The 21,589-nt window shown below is 42.3% G+C and overlaps 1 protein-coding gene across 1 annotated transcript; it reads left to right on the top strand.

Moving 5' to 3' along the window:
• Positions 1-15,924: 15,924 nt before the first annotated feature.
• On the top strand, positions 15,925-20,329 carry LOC117444249 (secretory phospholipase A2 receptor-like). The gene is made up of 6 exons (XM_034079911.1): positions 15,925-16,071; positions 16,351-16,509; positions 17,106-17,315; positions 17,744-17,967; positions 18,292-18,614; positions 19,855-20,329. Exons 2-6 carry the CDS (start codon positions 16,364-16,366, stop codon positions 20,044-20,046), a joined length of 1,095 nt encoding a protein of 364 aa, XP_033935802.1. The 5' UTR covers positions 15,925-16,071; positions 16,351-16,363; the 3' UTR covers positions 20,047-20,329.
• The last annotated feature ends 1,260 nt before the right edge of the window (positions 20,330-21,589 follow it).

Raw genomic sequence — 21,589 nt, 5'->3', positions numbered from 1 at the left:
CTGGGTGATGCCTTCTGATATGATTTAGCATGTTTGGCGTGTGTTGCCATTAGCATACCGCACCGCTGCAGAACAACGCCGGCACACCGTCCTCGTCCGATCCACCACTCGCACACCTCATCGTTATTGTAGTCCACAGGGAACCCGAAATGTTCCCACACAGCTGATTTAAAAGAAGCTCCTGTGTGTTATCTGAACTCACCATACTAACTTTTCTTCTTCTTGTATTTTGTTCGTTTTGTTGTTGTGTTTCTTCTCGTTCTTCATTTGTTGTTTAAGGGCGGCTGGCAAACAGTTTTTAGGCGCAATACCGCCCCCTGGATTATATATAGTGTAGTGGATACTGCCCTGAATTACTTTTTTCCCACTCGTAAAAAAAAGGCGTATTCGCCGTGTGACTGCATGTGCCGAACCGTGACGTCCGAACCGTGACGGTACGGGACGAATACGGATACCATTACACCCCTAGTGTAAAGGAAAGAATGAATGGGGCCATGTATCGTGAGATTTTGAGTGACAACCTCCTTCCATCAGCAAGGGCATTGAAGATGAAAGTGGCTCGGTCTTTCAGCATGACAATGATCCCAAACACACCGCCCGAGCAACGAAGGAGTGGCTTCGTAAGAAGCATTTCAAGGTCCTGGAGTGGCCTAGCCAAATAGATCTCAACCCCATAGAAAATCTTTGGAGGGAGTTGAAAGTCTGTGTTGCCCAGCGACAGCCCCAACACATCACTGCTCTAGAGGAGATCTGCATGGAGGAATGGGCCAAAATACCAGCAACAGTGTGTGAAAACCTTGTGAAGACTTACAGAAAACGTTTGACTCCTGTCATTGCCAACAAAGGGTATATAACAAAGTATTAAGATTAACTTTTGTTATTGACCAAATACTTATTTTCCACCATAATTTGCAAATAAATTCTTTAAAAATCAGACAATGTGATTTTCTGGATTTTTTTTCTCATTTTGTCTCTCATAGTTGAGGTTTACCTAGGATGGAAATTACAGGCCTTTCTCATCTTTTTAAGTGGGAGAACTTGCACAATTGGTGGCTGACTAAATATTTGTTTGCCCCACTGTATGTATATATATATATTAGGGGTGTAACGGTACACGTACCCGTACCGAAATTATTCGGTACGGGCCCTTCGGTTCGGTACACGTGTGTACCGAAGTATACCGAACGCATATAACGTTAAACGTAAACAATTGAGAACGTGAACAACTTCTTGGAAGTAATCTCAGGTGCTGCATCGCAGCATTCAGAGTAATTTGCACCCATTGTGATCAACGCGTCATAGAGCGAGCAAGTCATTTCATTGGACGAGCTGGTCAGAGGGATGCGTTCACATGTAGTCAGTAATTTGAAGAACTGTCGAAATGGCGAACGCAGATAAAGTTGAGCTCGAAAATCCTCCAGCATCATTGAAGTCTCCGGTTTGGGAACATTTTGGTTTCGCAGTTACGTACAAGGATGACGGACAAAGACAGGTGGACCGAACCAAAGCTGTTTGTCGGCATTGTTCAACTAAAATTGGTGACGTGGCTGGCAATACATCAAACTTGCACACTCATTTGAAAAGGCATCACCCGAACGTGAATATCACCGGTACCAAAAGACTGAAGTGCAAACCCAACTCCCACTAGCATTTAAGCCTCCACCACTCGCAAAAAGTTCAGACCGAGCCAAAGCTATTACAAACGGCAAATATCCTTATGTTGCCATGTTAGCAAAGCGCTACCTGGCTGTATCTGCTACTACCTCTGTCCCTAGCGAGAGGGTGTGTTCTCCACAGCAGGAGACATTGCTAGTGCCAGCAGATCTGCCCTTTCGGCAAGCAATGTGGACAAGTACATTTTTCTTTAAAAAGACATGAAAATACAATGACAAGCAAGTCATAATGTCAAACTGGCTGCTTAGGTACTAATACAGTACAGTTCAAATACAGATTATTTCAGTTCATCGAAAAGCTGCACCTTAATGTTTATTTTATTATATTTTATATTTATTTGAGTGAATATTCATAGTTTAATAATAATTAAAAACCCAAAACTAATAGTTTATGTTTTGTGAGTACTAGTACAGTAAAGTTCAAATACAGATTATTTCAGTTCATCGAAATGCTGCACCTTAATGTTTATTTTATTATATTTTGTATTTATTTGAGTGAATACATTATTCACAGTTTAATAATAATTAAAAAAAAATATGTTATGTTTTGTGAACATTTTTTCTACTGCACCGAAAACGTACCGAACCGAACCGTGACCTAAAAACCGAGGTACGTACCGAACCGAAATGTTTGTTAACCGTTACACCCCTAATATATATGTGTATATATATATATATATATATATATATATATATATATACATACAGTGCAATAATACTTTCATGCTAAATGAAGCTCTGTTGCTTGGATATCACTAGATCCTGTTACAGCGTAATATAAAAGTACATAACGACTGATGTGTAAATTAGCATAATTACTAGCTAGACGCTAGCTGCTAACTGCCGCCTTGTTAATATCAAATCCATCATAATAACCCAGTACCATGCTGTCATGAACATGTGGTGCTGTTAGGTGTACGCAAATGTACGTGCTTGATGTGAACGAGCATTTTGGGGGGCATGGTTAAAGTTGCGCATGCGCTATGAGCGCACATACGGGTACTTCTCAGGCATGACGGGTAATCTGTGACGTTTCGCTGTCTCAAAAGTTGGGCCATTTTATCATCATGTGCCAATGAGCAACTATCATAGGAATTAATGAGGCCCCGCCTCCCACGCTGTATCCAGTTCTTATTATACATCCATGGTGTACTCACGATTGAGAAACGGGCCGTTTCTCAATCTCGAGGATGCTGGCTTGGTAGTCGCGTACTTCCAAGTCACTTCCTTCAGAAACGAAGCAAGTATGCTTCCAAGCCAAGGCTTCGGAAAACAAAGAAGAATGGAACAGGCTAACAAGTGTGCCACTCTCTCTAACGGTTTCAACATAAACTGTACCGAAAATAAATACCTCACAATGTCTATCTAATTATGAACTTGCTTTACTTTCACGGAACACATTTTTGGTGATAACAAATGTAACATATTTACCAACACATGTTCTACGCCACTACATACTTACATTTAAATGTGTGCTGCGTCGGTTCAGCCATTCTCCGCAAGGGTTTTTGAAATTGGTCCGTGCGCAAAGCATTGTGGGGATTTTAAGGACGCAAAGTCTACCCATGCGCAGCCTCGACATTTCCCCCAAACCAAGGATGCGGCCTCGGTGGAATTCCAAGTATGCTGGACATTGGAACGGTCCTGCTGCTCCACTTGATAACGTAGCATCCTTGAAATATGTGACTTGCTCTATCGAAATCAGTCGCATTGACCCGAAGACACATTTTGAGTTGTATACACTGTTGGAAAGAGGATATTCCTAGCTTTCTAATGATATCAGGATGGTTTTTGTACTCCAAATATTAAGAGAAATATGTCACATTATATAATGACTGTCACCGAGTCATCATTTTGAGAAAAAGGCCTTCAAAGTTTCCTCTTCTCTGGAATCCATCGATCTGATTGATTATTAGCAAATGATCAAAATACTACGGAGGGAAGATATTTTCGTTTGGATTACTGGTCTGGGGGAAGCTCGCGAGTGTGTGTGTGTGTGTACATGTGTGTGTGTGTTTGTGTAATTTTGCGTTTGTGTGTATTGCGTTTGTTTCCCGGGGAAAACCCTCACGAGAAACACCGGCTGTTGTTATGCCTGCTGTGACGTTAAATTACTCCGTTCTCCGCTTGTAGTTATCCCGTTACAAGCTTAAAAGCTGTATTTATCATCTGAATTTACCGAAACAAGTTTAATATTCTGAAAGCCAAGACTTTGTTTAATTGAAATCAGATGAAAACAAACTGTAACGGACCCTGCCGTGTTATTTATGATTACTCTACGCTTACATTCATAATGTCAGCGGAGGGAGGGGGGCGGCGCTGCGGAAGAGCAGATTGCCTGTCATCTTCCCTTTACAAGCTTAAAGGAATGTATTTATCGTGTGAGTTTGGAAATAAAAGTTTCATATTCTGAAAGCCAAGACTTTGTTTGTTTAAAATCAAACAAAACACCCAAACCCCGAAAAAATAGTTTTTTATGCAAATCCATGTTTATTTTGAAATGAGCCGTTGCGACTTCCGACTGATTTCGATAGAGCGGGTCACATATTGGCTTGGAAGCCAGTATCCTCGAGATTGAGAAACGGCCACGGCCTCGGTCCATCTGGCTTCCTGTCGTCCATCTTGGTTTAGACTTTAGAGAAATGTATCATGCACTTACACTGACTTTCCACTGAGTGGCAGCGTATGGGATAATGCAATCGGCTCCTATGTAGTGGCTGATGGTGCAACCATGCCATCAAAACCCATGCATATACAAGAACACACCTTTTGAAAAGCTGTCCTCTGTAGTAGCCTCTATGCGTGAAAGGGATCAAATAAAATAGAAACATTATAAGATTGATTGGTTGATTGATGCTCATTTACAGATTCATATGTTGTGTTATGGGAAGACAACTAAGGTTTTAAAGATTTTCAGTTTTTTGTGTTTGTGTTCCTTCCAATATACTGATTGTGTTGTAGATATTAGTTCCAAAGTTAATTTGTGTTATGTCTGAGGTTTTCCTAGTTCTATTGTTTTATATGAAATGCAGCATTTTGATATTTGCTTGTGTTTTGGACGGATTTTGTGTTTCTTAATGCTGCTAATGGTGATGTGTTGGGATGTGTGTTACTTAGTTTGCTTGTCTTTTGGTTATTTGCATGTGTTTTTCATAAGTTGCAGCACATTGAGCTCTATTGGCCACCATAAAGGAGAATAGGGAAAGCACTCAAAATTCTTGATTTGAATTTTTTACGAAAGTAGATAAATAACCCAAAAAAACTAAATGATGCTCCTAACATAGTCAAATTCCACACCTTGGAATTTATTATAGACGTATTTGATTTATGCATCTAATTCGTCCTCTTTGTAATTGTTTTCATATTTCTTTTGAAAGGTTTTATGGAACAACTTGTGATTACTATTACTACTTCTACTGTCACGAGCAACATGAGGACCACTTAAATTACATATTTATACCACAATCGAAGACTTGGTCGGAAGCCCAGCAGTACTGCAGGAGTGAGTTTGATGATCTGGCAACTTTCAGAAATACCTCCGATCTGCATTCAGATATCAATGAACAAGAATTTCAAGTCTGGACTGGACTGCACAGAGATGGTAAAGACAAACACAATTGCAACTGTGCTTTTCTGAACTAATCTTATGAATTCACTACTAAAACTCATCCATTCGTAAAATGTTTTGAAGATGGCCCCAAATCAGTGTAGTCACTTTCTTGATGATTTTATAATGAACTTATTCCACCACCTGAAACACATACCTAAACACTTGTTATGTTGATCTATTCGATTTTCTCCATAAACTTCATCCATTGGTTTAGCGCCATATAGCTGATGCTTGAATGGAAAATGTATTTGATCAGTTAAACACACAGACTTTAACATGACATTTCAAAATCTTTTGGAGGTGGAGCACAGGGTTGTCGGACTACAGAAACTAGGCATTGAATGAGACGGGAAACGACAGCGACTGTGTCTCCATCTCCTCCTTAGGTAAAAAGATGGCTGCCCAAAACTGCTCCGACCGGTTTCCCTTCATCTGCATCAGAGACAACCTGGTCCTGGTAAAGGAGAACAAGACGTGGAGGGAGGCGCTGGACCACTGCAGAGCCCTTAATTCCCCCTACAATTCCAACATCCGCTTTGAGTTGGTCAGCGTGCAGCCAGAAGACCATGATAACGTGATGAACAAGGTCAAAGAGGGCGATACTGAAGAGGTGAGTTCAGCCCAGTGGCTCGAGGGCAAGGCCGGTACAGGGCAGCATGATCAGATTTTGACAACCATTGCAGAGTCCATTAGAATAGGAATCAGCAGCTGCAGACTAGCAAGCCTCTCAATGCAGATGAACACCTTCATAAAGGCTTACGTTTTCCTAGTACCCCAGCAACCAATAATCGTTCAAGATTCCCGGTGGCTTGGAGGAGGCCCATGAGAGATCGCTATTGAAGTACAGGAGCTGGTCATGGGTCGCAGGAATGGCTGGAAGGCAAAGTGCATGCCGATCGGGATTGGCGGCAGGGGCTTTGCAGGGAAATCTCTTTAGTTTAAGGCCCGAAATGGAGACGAAAACGAACCAAAGTCGTTTTCAAAAAGGTATTCCGTCCACACGGAATCGGCTCAAGAAACGTGTCCGCTCAAACGCTGGAGGCGCTGTAGTACATATGCCGGGCCTGTAAGTGGCGCTGTACTTCCGCCACAAAATACACCAAAAGCAGCGAATAAGACCGATGACGATTATTATTATAATTGGCCTCGTGGACTAACCGTCTATACGATAATAATAATAATAATAAATTGGATTTATATAGCGCTTTTATAATACCCAAAGACGCTTTACAATATGAGGGGGGGGGGGGGGTAGATAGACTGGGGCAGGTAGACAACAGACTAAGAAAAAACAACAAAAACGACAAAACACAGTGGCAGTCAGGAGGAGGTCGAAAATGAGTGGGGGGGGGTATTTTTACGGATAGAGAGAGGTGAAAAGATAGAGAACGTTATCGGATTCAACTGATATCGTCTCCGTGTGGACGGGGCTTACATTTGCTGTCTCTGTGTTGCTGCTGCTGCTCACCAGAACGGCCTATACACTTCACAAAGAGATGACATCATGCACATTCAAATTACTTTTCGTCATCTCACGCCTAGACTACTGCAACTCCCTCCTGGCTGGTCTACCTGCATGTGCCATCCGACCTCTGCAGCTCATCCAGAATGTAGCTGCTCGTCTGGTCTTCAACCTTCCTAAATTCTCCCACACCACGCCGCTCCTCCTCCTCTCCATTCACTGGCTTCCGGTAACTGCTAGAATCCACTTCAAGACACTGGTACTTGCGTACCATGCTGCGAATGGATCTGACCCTTCCTACATCCAGCACATGGTTAAACCGTACACCCCAGCGCGTGCACTCCGCTCTGCATCAGCCAAACGGCTCGCTGCACCCTCGCTGCGAGGGGGACCCAAGTTTCCATCAGCAAAAACACGTGGGTTTGCTATCCTGGCTCCAAAATGGTGGAATGAGCTCCCCATTGACATCAGGACAGCAGAAAGCTTACACATCTTCCAGCGCAGACTGAAAACTCATCTCTTTCGACTCCAATTCGAGCAATATAATTATTAACAAAGCACTTACAGTGGGGCAAAAAAGTATTTAGTCAGCCACCAATTGTACAAGTTCTCCCACTTAAAAAGATAAGAGAGGCCTGTAATTTTCATCCTAGATATACTTCAACTATGAGAGACAGAATGGGGGGAAATAATCCAGAAAATCACTGTCTGATTTCATCTCAATACTTTGTTATATACCCTTTGTTGGCAATGACAGAGGTCAAACGTTTTCTGTAAGTCTTCACAAGGTTTTCACACACTGTTGCTGGTATTTTGGCCCATTCCTCCATGCAGATCTCCTCTAGAGCAGTGATGTTTTGGGGCTGTCGCTGGGCAACACAGACTTTCAACTCCTTCCAAAGATTTTCTATGCGGTTGAGATCTGGAGACTGGCTAGGCCACTCCAGGACCTTAAAATGCTTCTTACGAAGCCACTCATTTGTTGCCCGGGCGGTGTGTTTGGGATCATTGTCATGCTGAAAGACCCAGCCACGATTCATCTTCAATGCCCTTGCTGATGGAAGGAGGTTGTCACTCAAAATCTCACGATACATGGCCCCATTCATTCTTTCCTTTACACGGATCAGTCGTCCTGGTCTCTTTGCAGAAAAACAGCCCCAAAGCATGATGTTTCCACCCCCATGTTTCACAGTAGGTATGGTGTTCTTTGGATGCAACTCAGCATTCTTTCTCCTCCAAACACGTCTTGTTGAGTTTTTACCAAAAAGTTCTATTTTGGTTTCATCTGACCATATGACATTCTCCCAATCCTCTTCTGGATCATCTAAATGCTCTCTAGCAAACTTCAGACGGGCGTGGACATGTACTGGCTTAAGCAGGGGGACACGTCTGGCACTGCAGGATTTGAGTCCCTGGCGGCGTAGTGTGTTACTGATGGTAGCCTTTGTTACTTTGGTCCCAGCTTTCTGCAGGTCATTTACTAGGTCCCCCCGTGTGGTTCTGGGATTTTTGCTCACCGTTCTTGTGATCATTTTGACCCCACGGGGTGAGATCTTGCGTGGAGCCCCAGATCGAGGGAGATTATCAGTGGTCTTGTATGTCTTCCATTTTCTAATAATTTCTCCCACAGTTGATTTCTTCACACCAAGCTGCTTACCTATTGCAGATTCAGTCTTCCCAGCCTGGTGCAGGTCTACAATGTTGTTTCTGGTGTCCTTTGACAGCTCTTTGGTCTTGGCCATAGTGGAGTTTGGAGTGTGACTGATTGAGGTTGTGGACAGGTGTCTTTTATACTGATAACAAGTTCAAACAGGTGCCATTAATACAGTTAACGAGTGGAGGACAGAGGAGGCTCTTAAAGAAGAAGTTACAGGTCTGTGAGAGCCAGAAATCTTGTTTGTTTGTAGGTGACCAAATACTTATTTTACCGAGGAATTTACCAATTAATTCATTAAAAATCCTACAATGTGATTTCCTGGATTCTTTCCCCCCATTCTGTTTCTCATAGTTGAAGTGTACCTAGGATGAAAATTACAGGCCTCTCATCTTTTTAAGTGGGAGAACGTGTACAACTGGTGGCTGACTAAATACGTTTTTGCCCCACTGTATATACTAATAAAGGACTGGCTTATCTAAACACAGTTGAGTAGCACTTGAAATGTTTTAGCTCTATGAAACCTGATGTACTTATATGATTCTGTTTTCTTCAAGTTTGTATTTTGTTGGTCGAACGCACTTATTATGCTTTGGATAAAAGCGTCAGCTAAATGCAATGTAATGTAATTATTATTATTATATTATTATTGTTGCTGATGGTTGTGGTAGAGGAGCTGTAGATTTTGCACTAAAATCTGTAGCATGGTCTGTAGCTTCTGGAGCACGAACGCAACCCTGTGATCCGCCATTGTTGTTGTTGGCGAAACGCATCAGGGTGAAATGCGGGGGTGAGCAGGAGAGGTGGGGAGAGGCAGGGCTATGGCGTCATAGTTTTCAGGAAATTATCGTATAGGCCGTACCAGAGGTGTGGACTCGAGTCACATGACTTGGACTCGAGTCAGAATCGAGTCACCAATTTGATGACTTGAGACTCGACTTGACAAAATCACAAAACACTTGCGACTCGACTTGGACTTGAACACCAATGACTCGGGACTTGACATGGACTCGAGCCATCTGACTTGAGGTGACTTGATCATTTAATTCAGAGGTCTCCAACACGCCGATCGCGAGCTGCCGCTAGAAGAAAAGACTTCCGTCTGGGAGAGCAGAATCTTCAGCCGCTCCTACTCTTGCTGAGAATCCTTGCAGGCAGGGGCGAGACTTTATTTAGCTGGGCCGCCAAGCGGCCAATCATATGCGAGGACACACTAGGATCATACCATTATGTGAAAGAAGGGTGGGGGGCACAGAAGGTTTAGTGGTACAGGCCAGCTGCACAGAGCGACGGGGGAGACGGATTGGAAAAAGAAATTAGCGAAAACCGAAAAAAGAAGCAGCATCTGGCTGCATTTCAATGATATTGGAGAAAGCAAAGCTGAGTGCAGGATTTGTAAAATGAAAATAACCTTTTTTGGTTACCTTTATTTTGGTAACCACTCAGGATTTACTGTCAGAGGTGGGGGAGAAGTTCAGATCTTGTACTTGAGTACAACAGCACCAGAATGTAGGAATACTCGGTTACAATAAAAAGTCCTGCATTCAAAATGTTACAAGTAAAAGTAGAAAAGTATTAGCATCAAAATATAGTTAAAGTACCACCTGCAGAGGGATCTAGATGCAGGTGTTCTTTTCCCCATAGAGACCGCCTCGCTGCACATTATCCCTGGCATAAAGATAGATTGTGGGTCCCTTATAACATGTTGTACACAGTGGAAATAAACATTCTGGTCACCTCAACATCAGGGATCTTATACATTAAACTCCTTCTGAATCAAACCGTCACCGTAGCCTTAACTTACTGTTCCCTCTTAAAATAGAAAAACACACGTTACTTTACCAGCATAGAGAAAATGGATTATTAATGTGACTAATAAAAAGCAGTTTGATTATTAAGTATTATTCTGTTGATCGATGTCATTACATTTGGTGAAAAACACATAATGACTTGTTTATGACTCGTTTTGTCAAAGTTTAGGACTTGGACTTGACTTGAACTTGCCCATCCTGACTTGAGACTCGACTTGGACTTGAGCGCAAAGACTTGAGACTTGACTCGGACTTGAGCGCAAAGACTTGAGACTTGACTCGGACTTGCAAAACAATGACTTGGTCCCACCTCTGGGCCGTACACACGGAGCCGCAAGCGTTTCATCCTCAGACCTATCCACTTTTGGAGCCGTTATCAAAGTGTATCGGATTCGGGCTCCGAATCCGTGTTTTCGTTTCGGCCTCGTGTGGAATAACCGTCTATACGATAGAGAACGTTATCGGATTCAACTGATATCGTCTCCGTGTGGACGGGGTTTACATTTGCTGTCTCTGTGTTGCTGCTGCTGCTCACCAGAACAGCCTATACACTTCACAAAGAGATGACATCATGCACATTCAAATTACTTTTTCTGTTAGAATGAATATCACAAATACACATTTTTATGATTTGAAAATGAATAGAACAAAGGTTTATAACCCTTTCTGTTGAGTGTGTCCTGTTGAGTTTAATAGACCTCTTTTTTATAATGATGGTATTTTATGGGATAAAATGCTTTGTGGACAGCAGGTGGAGGTTCATTAAATGTTTCCTCTCTTTAGGTGTGGACCGGCCTCCGTTTCCTGGCCGGTCATTGGGTGTGGGTGAACGGGGTGAATATGGTGTACTCCCACCTCCCCCCATGCCCCCCCCCGTTGAGCAGGGCTGCGGAGTCTTATCTAAGAATGGCACAGGCAGAGTGGAGATCACAGACTGCACTGTGTTATAGCTCATACTGACATCACCACCATTATCTGCCTCAGGGTGGTCACTATCAGAAGTTCAACAAGTGAACAGGGTTTGAAAAGATAAATGGAAAATGTATCTTATTAAAGAATTATTTTGAATATATCGGATCAAACTTTACTATAAACTCTCTGAAATGTTACCTTGTAACTTAGAAACATTTCCCTAATCAGCTCTATATTAAACATCTGCATATTTCTTAGCTTTAGTCATGTATGAGCTCAGTAAATTATATATTAATACAAATTAATCAACTGCGATACAGTAAAGTGTTTTTGTGTATCATTCAATTACAAAAACCCTAAATTACCTTATTCTCATAATGATGTGGTTTTCGCATTGCTTATTCTTTTTTAGTAAATATTGGCGTAGCGCAGACCAAAGGTTACCCATTTATTCATACAGCCCCAACTGCAGAGGTTACATTGTAAGTTAATTTCAGACAAATAAAAAAAGGATCATTTGTTAACTTGTGTCATATAGATTAGACTTTTTTCATAATTCACCAATAGTTTTATTTCTTAAGTGTTAACTGACTGAGTAAGTCTACGTGTTCTTAAACAATCAAATTATTTCCTACTGTGCTCTTAGAATGATAAATCATTGTCTTAAGTGAAAAACGCCGGCCAGTTGATCTTAATTAGTAGGTACACGCCTCGCCAATCTCTATAAAATGGCATGAGATGGCAGAGACATGTGAACACAGAAATTTAACAGAAAAGTTGTAAAAACTTAAGACAAGAATGCCTTAACAGTTGTCTAAATAAGTAGCACTGGACTCATATGTTTAAAGTGAAGGTAGTTCTGTAGTCGGTGAGTCAGTTGATAAACTTTAAAGAGAAGCATGGGATGCTTTCAAAGTGATACGCAGAGTGAAGCAGGTAGGACCCAAACGCAGATAGCACTTGATAACACCTTTATTTCAAGGACTTAATTAGACTTGGACAGACAAAACACTCTACGGTGAACTAGGTCACAAACAAAAGAAGCACCAACACTGAACACAGGAAGAGACAAGACTAAATAAAGGGAGGGGTAATCACAAGACGAGAAACAGCCGGGCAGGGGAGGAGAAACACAAGGGCCACAGGTGAACACAATCAGATAACTAGACACACCAGGGAAACTAACGACAGGAGGAGAAACACAGGGACAAGGACCAGACAATAACCCAGAGGAAAACATGACAGCAAAAACACCCAAACCTAGACATAGAAATGTGACATGACATGATAATCGTGACAGAACCCCCTCCTCAAGGGACGGATTCTAGACGTCCCTAAACACCAAAACAAAAATCCAACAACGTCCAGCAGGGTGGGTGGAGGGGGTCCGGAGGACGGGCCTTGGCTGACAGCCCACGGCAAGGCAGAGTTCGAAGAGGGGGTCTCGGGCAGATGGCCCGGGGGCAAGGCAGAGTTTGAGGAGGGGGTCTCGGGCGGACGACCCGGGGGCAAAGCAGAGGACCAGGAAGGGATCTCGGGCGGACGGCCCGGGGGCAAAGCAGAGTTAAAAAAGGGGAATTCGGGCGGACGGCCCGGGGGCAAGGCAGAGTTCGAGGAGGGGCGAAGACCACAGCTCTCAGGGGACCGGGCAGGAGCCGGTGTTGACCGGACAGTAACCAGAGCCGGTGGGACAGGTGTCGGCAAGATTCCCCACGGAAGAGGACAAGGAGTTGGCAGGACCCCCGGCGAGACATGTAATGTCGAGGCCTCCAACGAAACAGGACACAGGGTTGGCAGGACACAGGGTTGGCAGGACCCCCGGCAGGAGAGCAGTCGGCGGGGCCTCCAACAGCACAGGACACAGGACCGGAAGGAACCCCGGCAGGAGAGTTGACAGCGGGGCCTCCAACGAGACAGGACACAGGGTTGGCTGACCCCGGCAGGAGAGTAGTCGGCGGGGCCTCCAACGGGACAGGACATAGGGTTGGCAGGACCCCCGGCAGCAGAGTAGACGGCGGGACCTCCAACGGGACAGGACATAGGGTTGGCAGGACCCCCGGCAGGAGAGTAGATGGCGGGACCTCCAACGGGACAGGACAAAGGGTTGGCAGGACCCCTAGCGGAACCTCCAACGGTACTTGAGTAGGGACTTGAGTGGGAACTCGAGAGAGGGCTTGAGAGGGAACTCGAGAGGAAACTTGAGAGGTGACTCGAGAGGGAACTGGAGAGAAGACTTGAGAGTGGACTCGAGAGGGAACTCGAGAGGGAACTGGAGGGGTGTCTTGAAAGGAGACTCGAGAGGGGACTCGAGAGGAGACTCGAGAGGGAACTGGAGAGGAAACTTGAGCGATGACTCGAGAGGGAACTCCAGAGGGAACTCCAGAGGAGACTCGAGAGGAGACTCGAGAGGAGACTCGAGAGGGAGCTCGAGAGGGGACTGGAGAGGGGACTGGAGAGGGGACTGGAGAGGGGACTGGAGAGGAGACTGGAGAGGGGACTGGAGAGGGGACTCGAGAGGGAACTCGAGAGGGAACTCGAGAGGGAACTCGAGAAGGGACTCGAGAGGGGACTCGAGAGGGGACCTGAGAGGGAACTCGACAGGGAACTCGACAGGGGACCTGAGAGGGGACTTGTGTCGGTCGGTACGCCGACAGGACACGGGGAGCTGGCGTCGGCTGGAGAGCCAACAGGAGACGAGGAGCCGGAGTCGGCCGGTACGCCGACAGGCCTCGGGGAGCTGGCGTCGGCCGGTACGCCGACAGGCCTCGGGGAGCTGGCGTCGGCCGGTACGCCGACAGGCCTCGGGGAGCTGGCGTCGGCTGAACAGCCAACTGGAGACGAGGAGCTGGAGTCGGGACCATGGGTTCCGGGGCCGGTTCCGTAGCCGGAACCATGGCTGCTGGGCACGGAACCGGAACACGGGACCATGGCTGTGTGGGATGGTACTGGAGCACCCAGCGAGGCGTATGGTACCAGGTTGGGAATTGGGAGACAGGGAGCTAGCATGCCTGGGGCTAGTAGGCCGGGAATCACACACCGGGAGGATCTTTGAAATCCAGCCAGGTAAGAACTTCACCAAACCTGGTTTCTCTCTAGCCATCTGGTGCGCCTCCGACAACACAGCCTCTCGCTGCTGAACTCCGGGTGCTCTCTTCCATCGATCCGAGAAGTTAGCCAAAAAAAAGGAAAAATTCAATAATTCCAGCTCGAACGGATCTGCTGGGCCCATTTATTGATTGGTGCTTTCTGATACGCAGAGTGAAGCAGGTAGGACCCAAACGCAGATAGCACTTGATAACACCTTTATTTCAAGGACTTAATTAGACTTGGACAGACAAAACACTCGGTGACATACGGTGAACATACGGTGAACTAGGTCACAAACAAAAGAAGCACCAACACTGAACACAGGAAGAGACAAGACTAAATAAAGGGAGGGGTAATCACAAGACGAGAAACAGCCGGGCAGGGGAGGAGAAACACAAGGGCCACAGGTGAACACAATCAGATAACTAGACACACCAGGGAAACTAACGTCAGGAGGAGAAACACAGGGAAAAGGACCAGACAATAACCCAGAGGAAAACATGACAGCAAAAACACCCAAACCTAGACATAGAAATGTGACATGACATGATAATCGTGACACAAAGGATAGGTGTTCAATTGTTATTGTGTTGTTAAAATACCATAATGCATAATACCCATGCATTTATGCTCATACAGTAGATATAAACATAGCTTCAACCATGCACACATAAATACCATCAAAATACATCAAAAACAGACTAAAAGGAAAACAGATTATGTATACTGACTACAAACTCTTAAGAGGATGCACACTAATAAAAGCTTAGTTGCTTTGCACTTTCCAGCTAATCCTACCTAGGATTTTTGAGTAGTTTTCTCAACAATAAAAGGAACACCTCTTACTTAAGTTATTTATAAAGATTACAAATAAATGATAATAGAAGTGTGATCTGAAGAATGTTTTCCCTTGAGATTTGATGGGATAATAATAGTATAAATTAACCTTATACGAAAAAACAACCTCATCTATAAGTACTGCAGTAGTAGAATTTGCATTCCACCACTGGATTTCAAAAATATATAAAGAATTTCACGTGAAGTGTTTTATGGCCAATAATGGAAACAATGACTGAATCAAAAAGATGAAAGTAGGAAAAACACATTTAAACTTTAGAAAGAGAAAGCCTTGATTGCAAAACATTTATTAAAACTTTGCATCAGCTAAATTTAAACCCTACCCCTAACATGTGTTAGTACACAGGGACAACACATTACAGTCCCAATGCTATTTGAGCTTAAAACATCTGATAATGACATTGACCCATATACAAATGTTGTGTAAAACAAATTTGATTAATGTTCCCTTCAGCCTTACCTGAAGACTGTAAGGACGGGATTATAACAAAATCCTTTTTGTGATGTGCTTTGCTAATTGGCCTTTAAACAGCTCTGCAATGTTTCTGATCAACCTTCAAACTCAAGTTACTCTCTTGACTACTGTATGCACTTTATTTTATTGTCTCAGTCACTAGTTCCTCTCAGCTAATGTCAACTCTCTCAGAAATGAAAATGTTTGCTATTACATTTTATTTTATGATTAAATCAAGATAATTAAGTTCAGTCACAGTTTCACTGAACTTTAACAAAAACTTCTCGATGTGACTTCAACATTACAATGACGCAGCAGATTTGTTTTTGCACGCCTCCCTGTCTCCAACAGTAAAATATTTTATGGAAATGGAGCGACAGTGAGTAAACAGTTTATATAATTGTGTCTGCTGGTCAAATGGTTGTTCTGATCTGTCAAACTGGAAGATTGTTGTTGATCAGCTGGACGTTGGTCGCTCATCGAGCAGCGTCGGGTGATTCTAACTGAGGACATTGCAGCACAATAGACGCCAAAACAAGCATCGATACAGGTAACTCTGATTCAACACATTAACACTGGGGGTTCAGTTAAATGTTTAGTAAGGTGGTTGACAATGATTGAAGTTGTTTTGTGTCTATTTGTTGCTTGTACAGGTCTTTATACAATTACGAGCCATAGTTCTTTATACAAAATCACAATATTCACAGATATGGTGTCTGAGATATTAAGAGATCCATTGCTACATTCATCAGCTGTGCAACCTTTAGTGTTTATTCTCACTACAAGCAATAGCCCCTCAGGGTTTTAAATTATGCTTTTTGTTCAACAGAACTCTGTAGAGGATGAAGAGCGGCTTCTCAGGACCCTTCCTCCTCCTCCCCCTCCTCCTCAGCAGTACTGTGTCTGGACTAGGATCAGTAGTGCAGAGATATTACGTTTACAACCAAGAGCATCTCAACTGGCAAGAGGCTCAAAGCTACTGCAGGAAGTGGGTGTTTACTTTGTATTCACATAGCAATTGGAAGTGAGCATTTGTAATTGGGATTATAAAAAGTAAGACTTGAATGTAAAACTTGAATTGTCACAGAATGAAAATGTTCAGGGGATCATAAAGACACCTGGAACAATAAATGATTAAACTGAATTTCATGCCAGTGACATGTATTTTAGACGCTAAGGACTGACCAGCACTTTGGTCAAGACAGAAACATTTTAGGTTTTTGATTCGATGGATTCATGGTCCTCAAGGAGACATCCTTTTTAACTATAGACATCCTACTAAATGTATTCTAGTCTAACCATGAGGTTGGCATTAGTTGTTTTCAGAGAAACATATCTGGATGGATTTTCAAGATATTTGGTACAAACATTCATGTTCTTGTACTTTGGTGATCCTTCAACTTTTCCTGTAGCACAATACTCAAATTTAAATCAATAAAATATGATTGTAATACTTTTTTGTATGACCAAATGTGTGCTTAACTAAAGTCATCCAATTAGACTTGGTACATTTTGAGATTACTGTGGAAGAGAAAACGTTAGCATGTGCATTCTTTTTGTTTCAAATTCCTTTTTTTTGTCCAGTTCAAACACTGACTTGGCCACCATCAAAACCCAGACTGATGAAGACAGTTTGCACTTGGAGGAGTATCATGCCTGGATCGGCTTGTACAATAAAAGAGACGAAGAATTGGCATGGAGCAATGGAGAAAGCTCCAACTACTTCCTTCCCTTTACACATCCTCCCCAAAACAGCAGCGAAGGATGTGTTAGTGTCCATTACAGTGAAAAAAAGTAAGGGTCAATTGTTATGCACTGATTTAGAGATTGCAATGATTTTGATTGTATAGCAGATTATATATTATACCATACAGTTTGTTCTTTATCAGAGTTATTGTTGTTATTATGTTGTCAAAGTGGTGAATTTGTTTCTTAGTTTGCTTGTGTTTTGTTTATTTGCATGTGTGTTCTTAGTCAAAAAATGAACTATAATGGCCACCAAACACAAGGATAGGGATAGCACTTCAAACATATTGAGATATGAAATGGAAAATGGTCATCAGCAATAAGATCAACGTTTTGTTATTTGTAGTAAATGTGCTAAAGAATCAATAGTGTGGTCCCAATTTGACTAACTATCAACACTTTGGAATATTTTGGAAATTGGGATTTCTGCATCAAAGGTATCCTCTTGATAATTGTTTTCATATTTCTCTTGAAAGGTATCATGTAAGAAGATGTGAAACCTACTACTTCTTCTTCTGTCACCATCCACACGGTAACAACTTAGATTACGAACTAATACTACAGTCGAAGACTTGGTCAGAAGCCCTTCAGTACTGCAAGAGGGAGTTTACTGATCTGGCCACTTTCAGGAGTATCGAAGATCTGAATACAGATGTCACAGAACAAGTCTTTCAAGTCTGGACTGGACTGCACAGAGATGGTAAACAGACAAACAGACAAACACAATCGCAACCTTATGTGCTTTTTTAAAATCTATTCTTGTGTATATATCCTAAAAGCGTGTCCAATCATGTTTTTTTTTGGTAGATAGCACCATCATAATTACCTGAAGATTTGATAACTCACTTACTCCACCCCCTGAAACACATACAAGGCTAGATTCTTTTTTAATTAGTTGTTCTCTTTCCATACAATTCAACCACTGTCTTTAGCCATAAAGCTGATGATCGAATGGATGATAGATTTTCTGACATCAGTAAAACACACAGATCTTCACCTGACATTTAAAAAAAAATGTCCTCAGGTGAAACTTGGAGGTGGAGCACAGGAGTGTCCGACTTCAGAAATTGGGTAGAAGATGAGCCAGGGAACAATGGCGATTGTGTCTCCATCTCCTCCTTAAACAAAGAGATGGCTACCCAAAACTGCTCCGACCGGTTTCCCTTCGTCTGCATCAGGGACAACCTGGTCCTGGTAAAGGAGAACAAGACGTGGAGGGAGGCGCTGGACCACTGCAGAGCCCTTAATTCCCCCTACAATTCCAACATCCGCTTTGAGTTGGTCAGCGTGCAGCCAGAAGACCATGATAACGTGATAAACAAGGTCAAAGAGGGCGATACTGAAGAGGTGAGTTTGAATTCATATCTCCAAAAACCACTGCTCTGTGAGCTAATTTAAAGAGAAATGTAAATGGATTTACAGCTATGGAACACGCTTAGAGCCTTTTTCTGGCAGAAAGGCGCTGGCAGGTTGATGGGGAAAACTTCCTCCCAGCACTTCATCTAAAAAACGCTCTCACTTCTTTTTTGTTTGTTTCTATGACAACAATATCCTGGCAGCAAATCACCACTGTTGTATGACAGACTAGCTTCGCCCCTTTATTTTATCACCAGTGTTTGCTACGATGTATCTGTTTGACAATGTTTTTAACAATGAACACCCACTGGAAAATATCTGTTCTCACAATTAATCTGACAGTCGTAGAGCGAGGATGATCCGCGTACGACAATAAAAGTATAACACTCACTGACTGCAACATTTAGGGTTACGAAAACTTGAAATCATTTCAATTCCAAGTGCTTGGAGCAGCCTCACATACAAGGCGGAGAGCTCAGTGCTTGTTTCATCTTGAGGTGGCCACACGTGACAGCACGCGCTCTGTTTTCATTAGAATCCATTGAAAAAAGATTAGAGTAAGCATTTAAACTGTGTACGTTTACCTAGTCTTATTGTACTACTAGTCTACTATTCTTCTTCTATTCACAGTTAACTATATACAGTAGAATCAGAATTTGGGTTACAACATACACTTTATTTACAACCATGCATATATAAAAGAAACCCATAAAACACAAAACACAACAAAAACAGTTACACCTTAAGTTTGTTTGTTTTCCCCTCTGCTTCCACTTCTTAAGGATCAAATGGCTTTATTGATTGATTGATTGATATTCTTGATTAATCCCCGTGGGGAAATTGTTTCTCTGCATTTGACCCATCCTAGTGTTAGGAGCAGTGGGCAGCCATTTTGAACAGCGCCCGGGAAGTACTGATTATCAAACTCAAGATGGTGCATACTAATAAAAGCTTTTCATCTAGCAAACATGCCAAAAAAGCTTTTTCTCTTTCTGCTTTGCTTCTGTGTTAGCATCTCTCTTTCCCAGATCTCAATGGCCTATACAATTCACAAAGACATTACATCATGAAAATACAAATAGATTTTCTAGGCTCTTGGAATGCACAATTATTAACTTAAATGGTTTGAAAATGAATAGTACATAGAGTTGTAACTAACCTTTTTCTAGGTGTGCCGTCAAGTTTAAGAGACTTTTATAATAATAGTTCATTAAATGTTTCCTCTCATTAGGTGTGGGCAGGCCTCCGTTTCCTGGCCGGTCATTGGGTGTGGGTGAACGGTGCGAGTATGGTGTACTCCCACCTCCCCCCATGCCCCCCCGTTGAGCAGGGCTGCGGAGTCTTATCTAAGAATGGCACAGGCAGAGTGGAGATCACAGACTGCACTGAGAAAAGGAACTTCCTGTGTTATAGCTCATACTGACATCACCACCATTATCTGCGTCAGGGTGGTCACTATCAGAAGTTCAGAAGTACAGCGTTTGAAAACGTTAATGGAATATGTATTTTTACTGAGGAATAAAATTGGACATCAAAATGTATGATCAACTTTCTGAAATGTTACCTGTAAACATGGTCAAATGTTCTAAATCTCTTATTTAACATGCGCCTGTCTCATATGATTTATGATGTCTAAGCTCAGTTAAATATAAACTAATTAAAACATGTCTCTCTGTGTATCACTAAATCACAAAAATAATGTGACATTTGGCTTCGTTCACCAAGGTCTTGCTATCTTTTTAAAATGTGTTCTGAATAAAAGTCCCGAGAAATCTCCGTCAGTCTAAAGTATGTGTTCCTAAACAGCAGAATTGTTCGTACCAGTCTTCTTGCACTGTACAAAATTATTAAACCATCATTGCTATTTAAATCATAGAGCTTCATACAATAATCTTTGTAAAAAACGTTTAAGTGGTTGATTTCTTCTGAAGAACAGTTGGCGAATGAGGCCCATGTTAGTAGTGCTAAAACAGCTCGAAGTACTACAGTACACCTCCATTGTATTGTAGTTTCCTAATTGGCTGGGTGAGCTCATAAATACAGCTATGTTTTTAGCGTTGCACTTTCCAGTGTATACTAGAGGATTTTTAGTTAATTCAAGTAGCCTAAAGAACACTTAAAGAAACATTTCTTTAGGTACTTTTAGATCCAAAATCAAATAACCACATTTTGAGACACAGTTTTCAGTGGGCAGGAATCATACAAGGAAGTGTAATTATTAGAATATCTTCATCTGGGATGTAATGGAATACAAGTATTAAGTAGCTTTAAATGGAAAAAAAGCATTTTGTACTTAAGATCTCTGTTAAACCCCGAGCCTGTTTTTCAGGTTTCAGGCTCGAAAATGACATTCCCAGAACAAATGACTGTAACTTCACTTCTAAAAGGTTTATAGGAATAATTTTTGTTATCAAAGCAAGGTGACATCTGTGAGTTGGATGTAGAAATGTCAGAATCAATATAGATGTTTCTGTGTCAGAGTAAATTCAGATGGAACATAGCAAAAAAATGTAAATTCCTGTCTCCGCCTAAAGAAAACCCATTACTTATAGTGAAGACCAACCTTGAATGATGGGTTAGTAGCCTAAAAGCTTTAGGAATCCAAATGATAACATATAATAAGTACCCTGTATCAAGATTGAGGCAAAACAAGTGACATTTGACCTTTTTAGAGAGGTTTATGAAAATAAAGTCCAGGCGGAATAAGCTTTGGGCACATTTGGGCACATTTGGTTCCATCAGTGCCATTTGACCTTTTTCAGATACCAGACTATAAAAATCATTGTATTACATTGAATAATCACTATAGGTATTCATTCCATTCAACATTTTTTTTTTTAAATATTTAAATAAAAAAAAATATTCTTAAAAAAGTATTAAAAATATTTGTGTGAGTGTGTATAAAAAAAATCAGGGTCCCCGTCGGCGGGGACCTTCGGGCTTAACAGGTTAAATATACTTAGTTA

Source organism: Pseudochaenichthys georgianus, chromosome 3, assembly GCF_902827115.2.
Source record: "Pseudochaenichthys georgianus chromosome 3, fPseGeo1.2, whole genome shotgun sequence".
In the NCBI taxonomy this organism is placed as follows: Eukaryota; Metazoa; Chordata; class Actinopteri; order Perciformes; family Channichthyidae; genus Pseudochaenichthys; species Pseudochaenichthys georgianus.
Note: the sequence above shows the minus strand (reverse complement) of the source record. Positions and strands in the feature narration are given on the sequence as shown.

Excerpts from the sequence above, each read along its gene's own strand:
- LOC117444249 (XM_034079911.1), top strand. The coding sequence starts at position 16,364 with ATGAAGAGCGGCTTCTCAGGACCCTTCCTCCTCCTCCCCCTCCTCCTC. Across the intron at positions 16,510-17,105 it reads GCTCAAAGCTACTGCAGGAA|TTCAAACACTGACTTGGCCA; the intron begins GTGGGTGTTTAC and ends TTTTTTGTCCAG. Across the intron at positions 17,316-17,743 it reads GTCCATTACAGTGAAAAAAA|GTATCATGTAAGAAGATGTG; the intron begins GTAAGGGTCAAT and ends TTCTCTTGAAAG.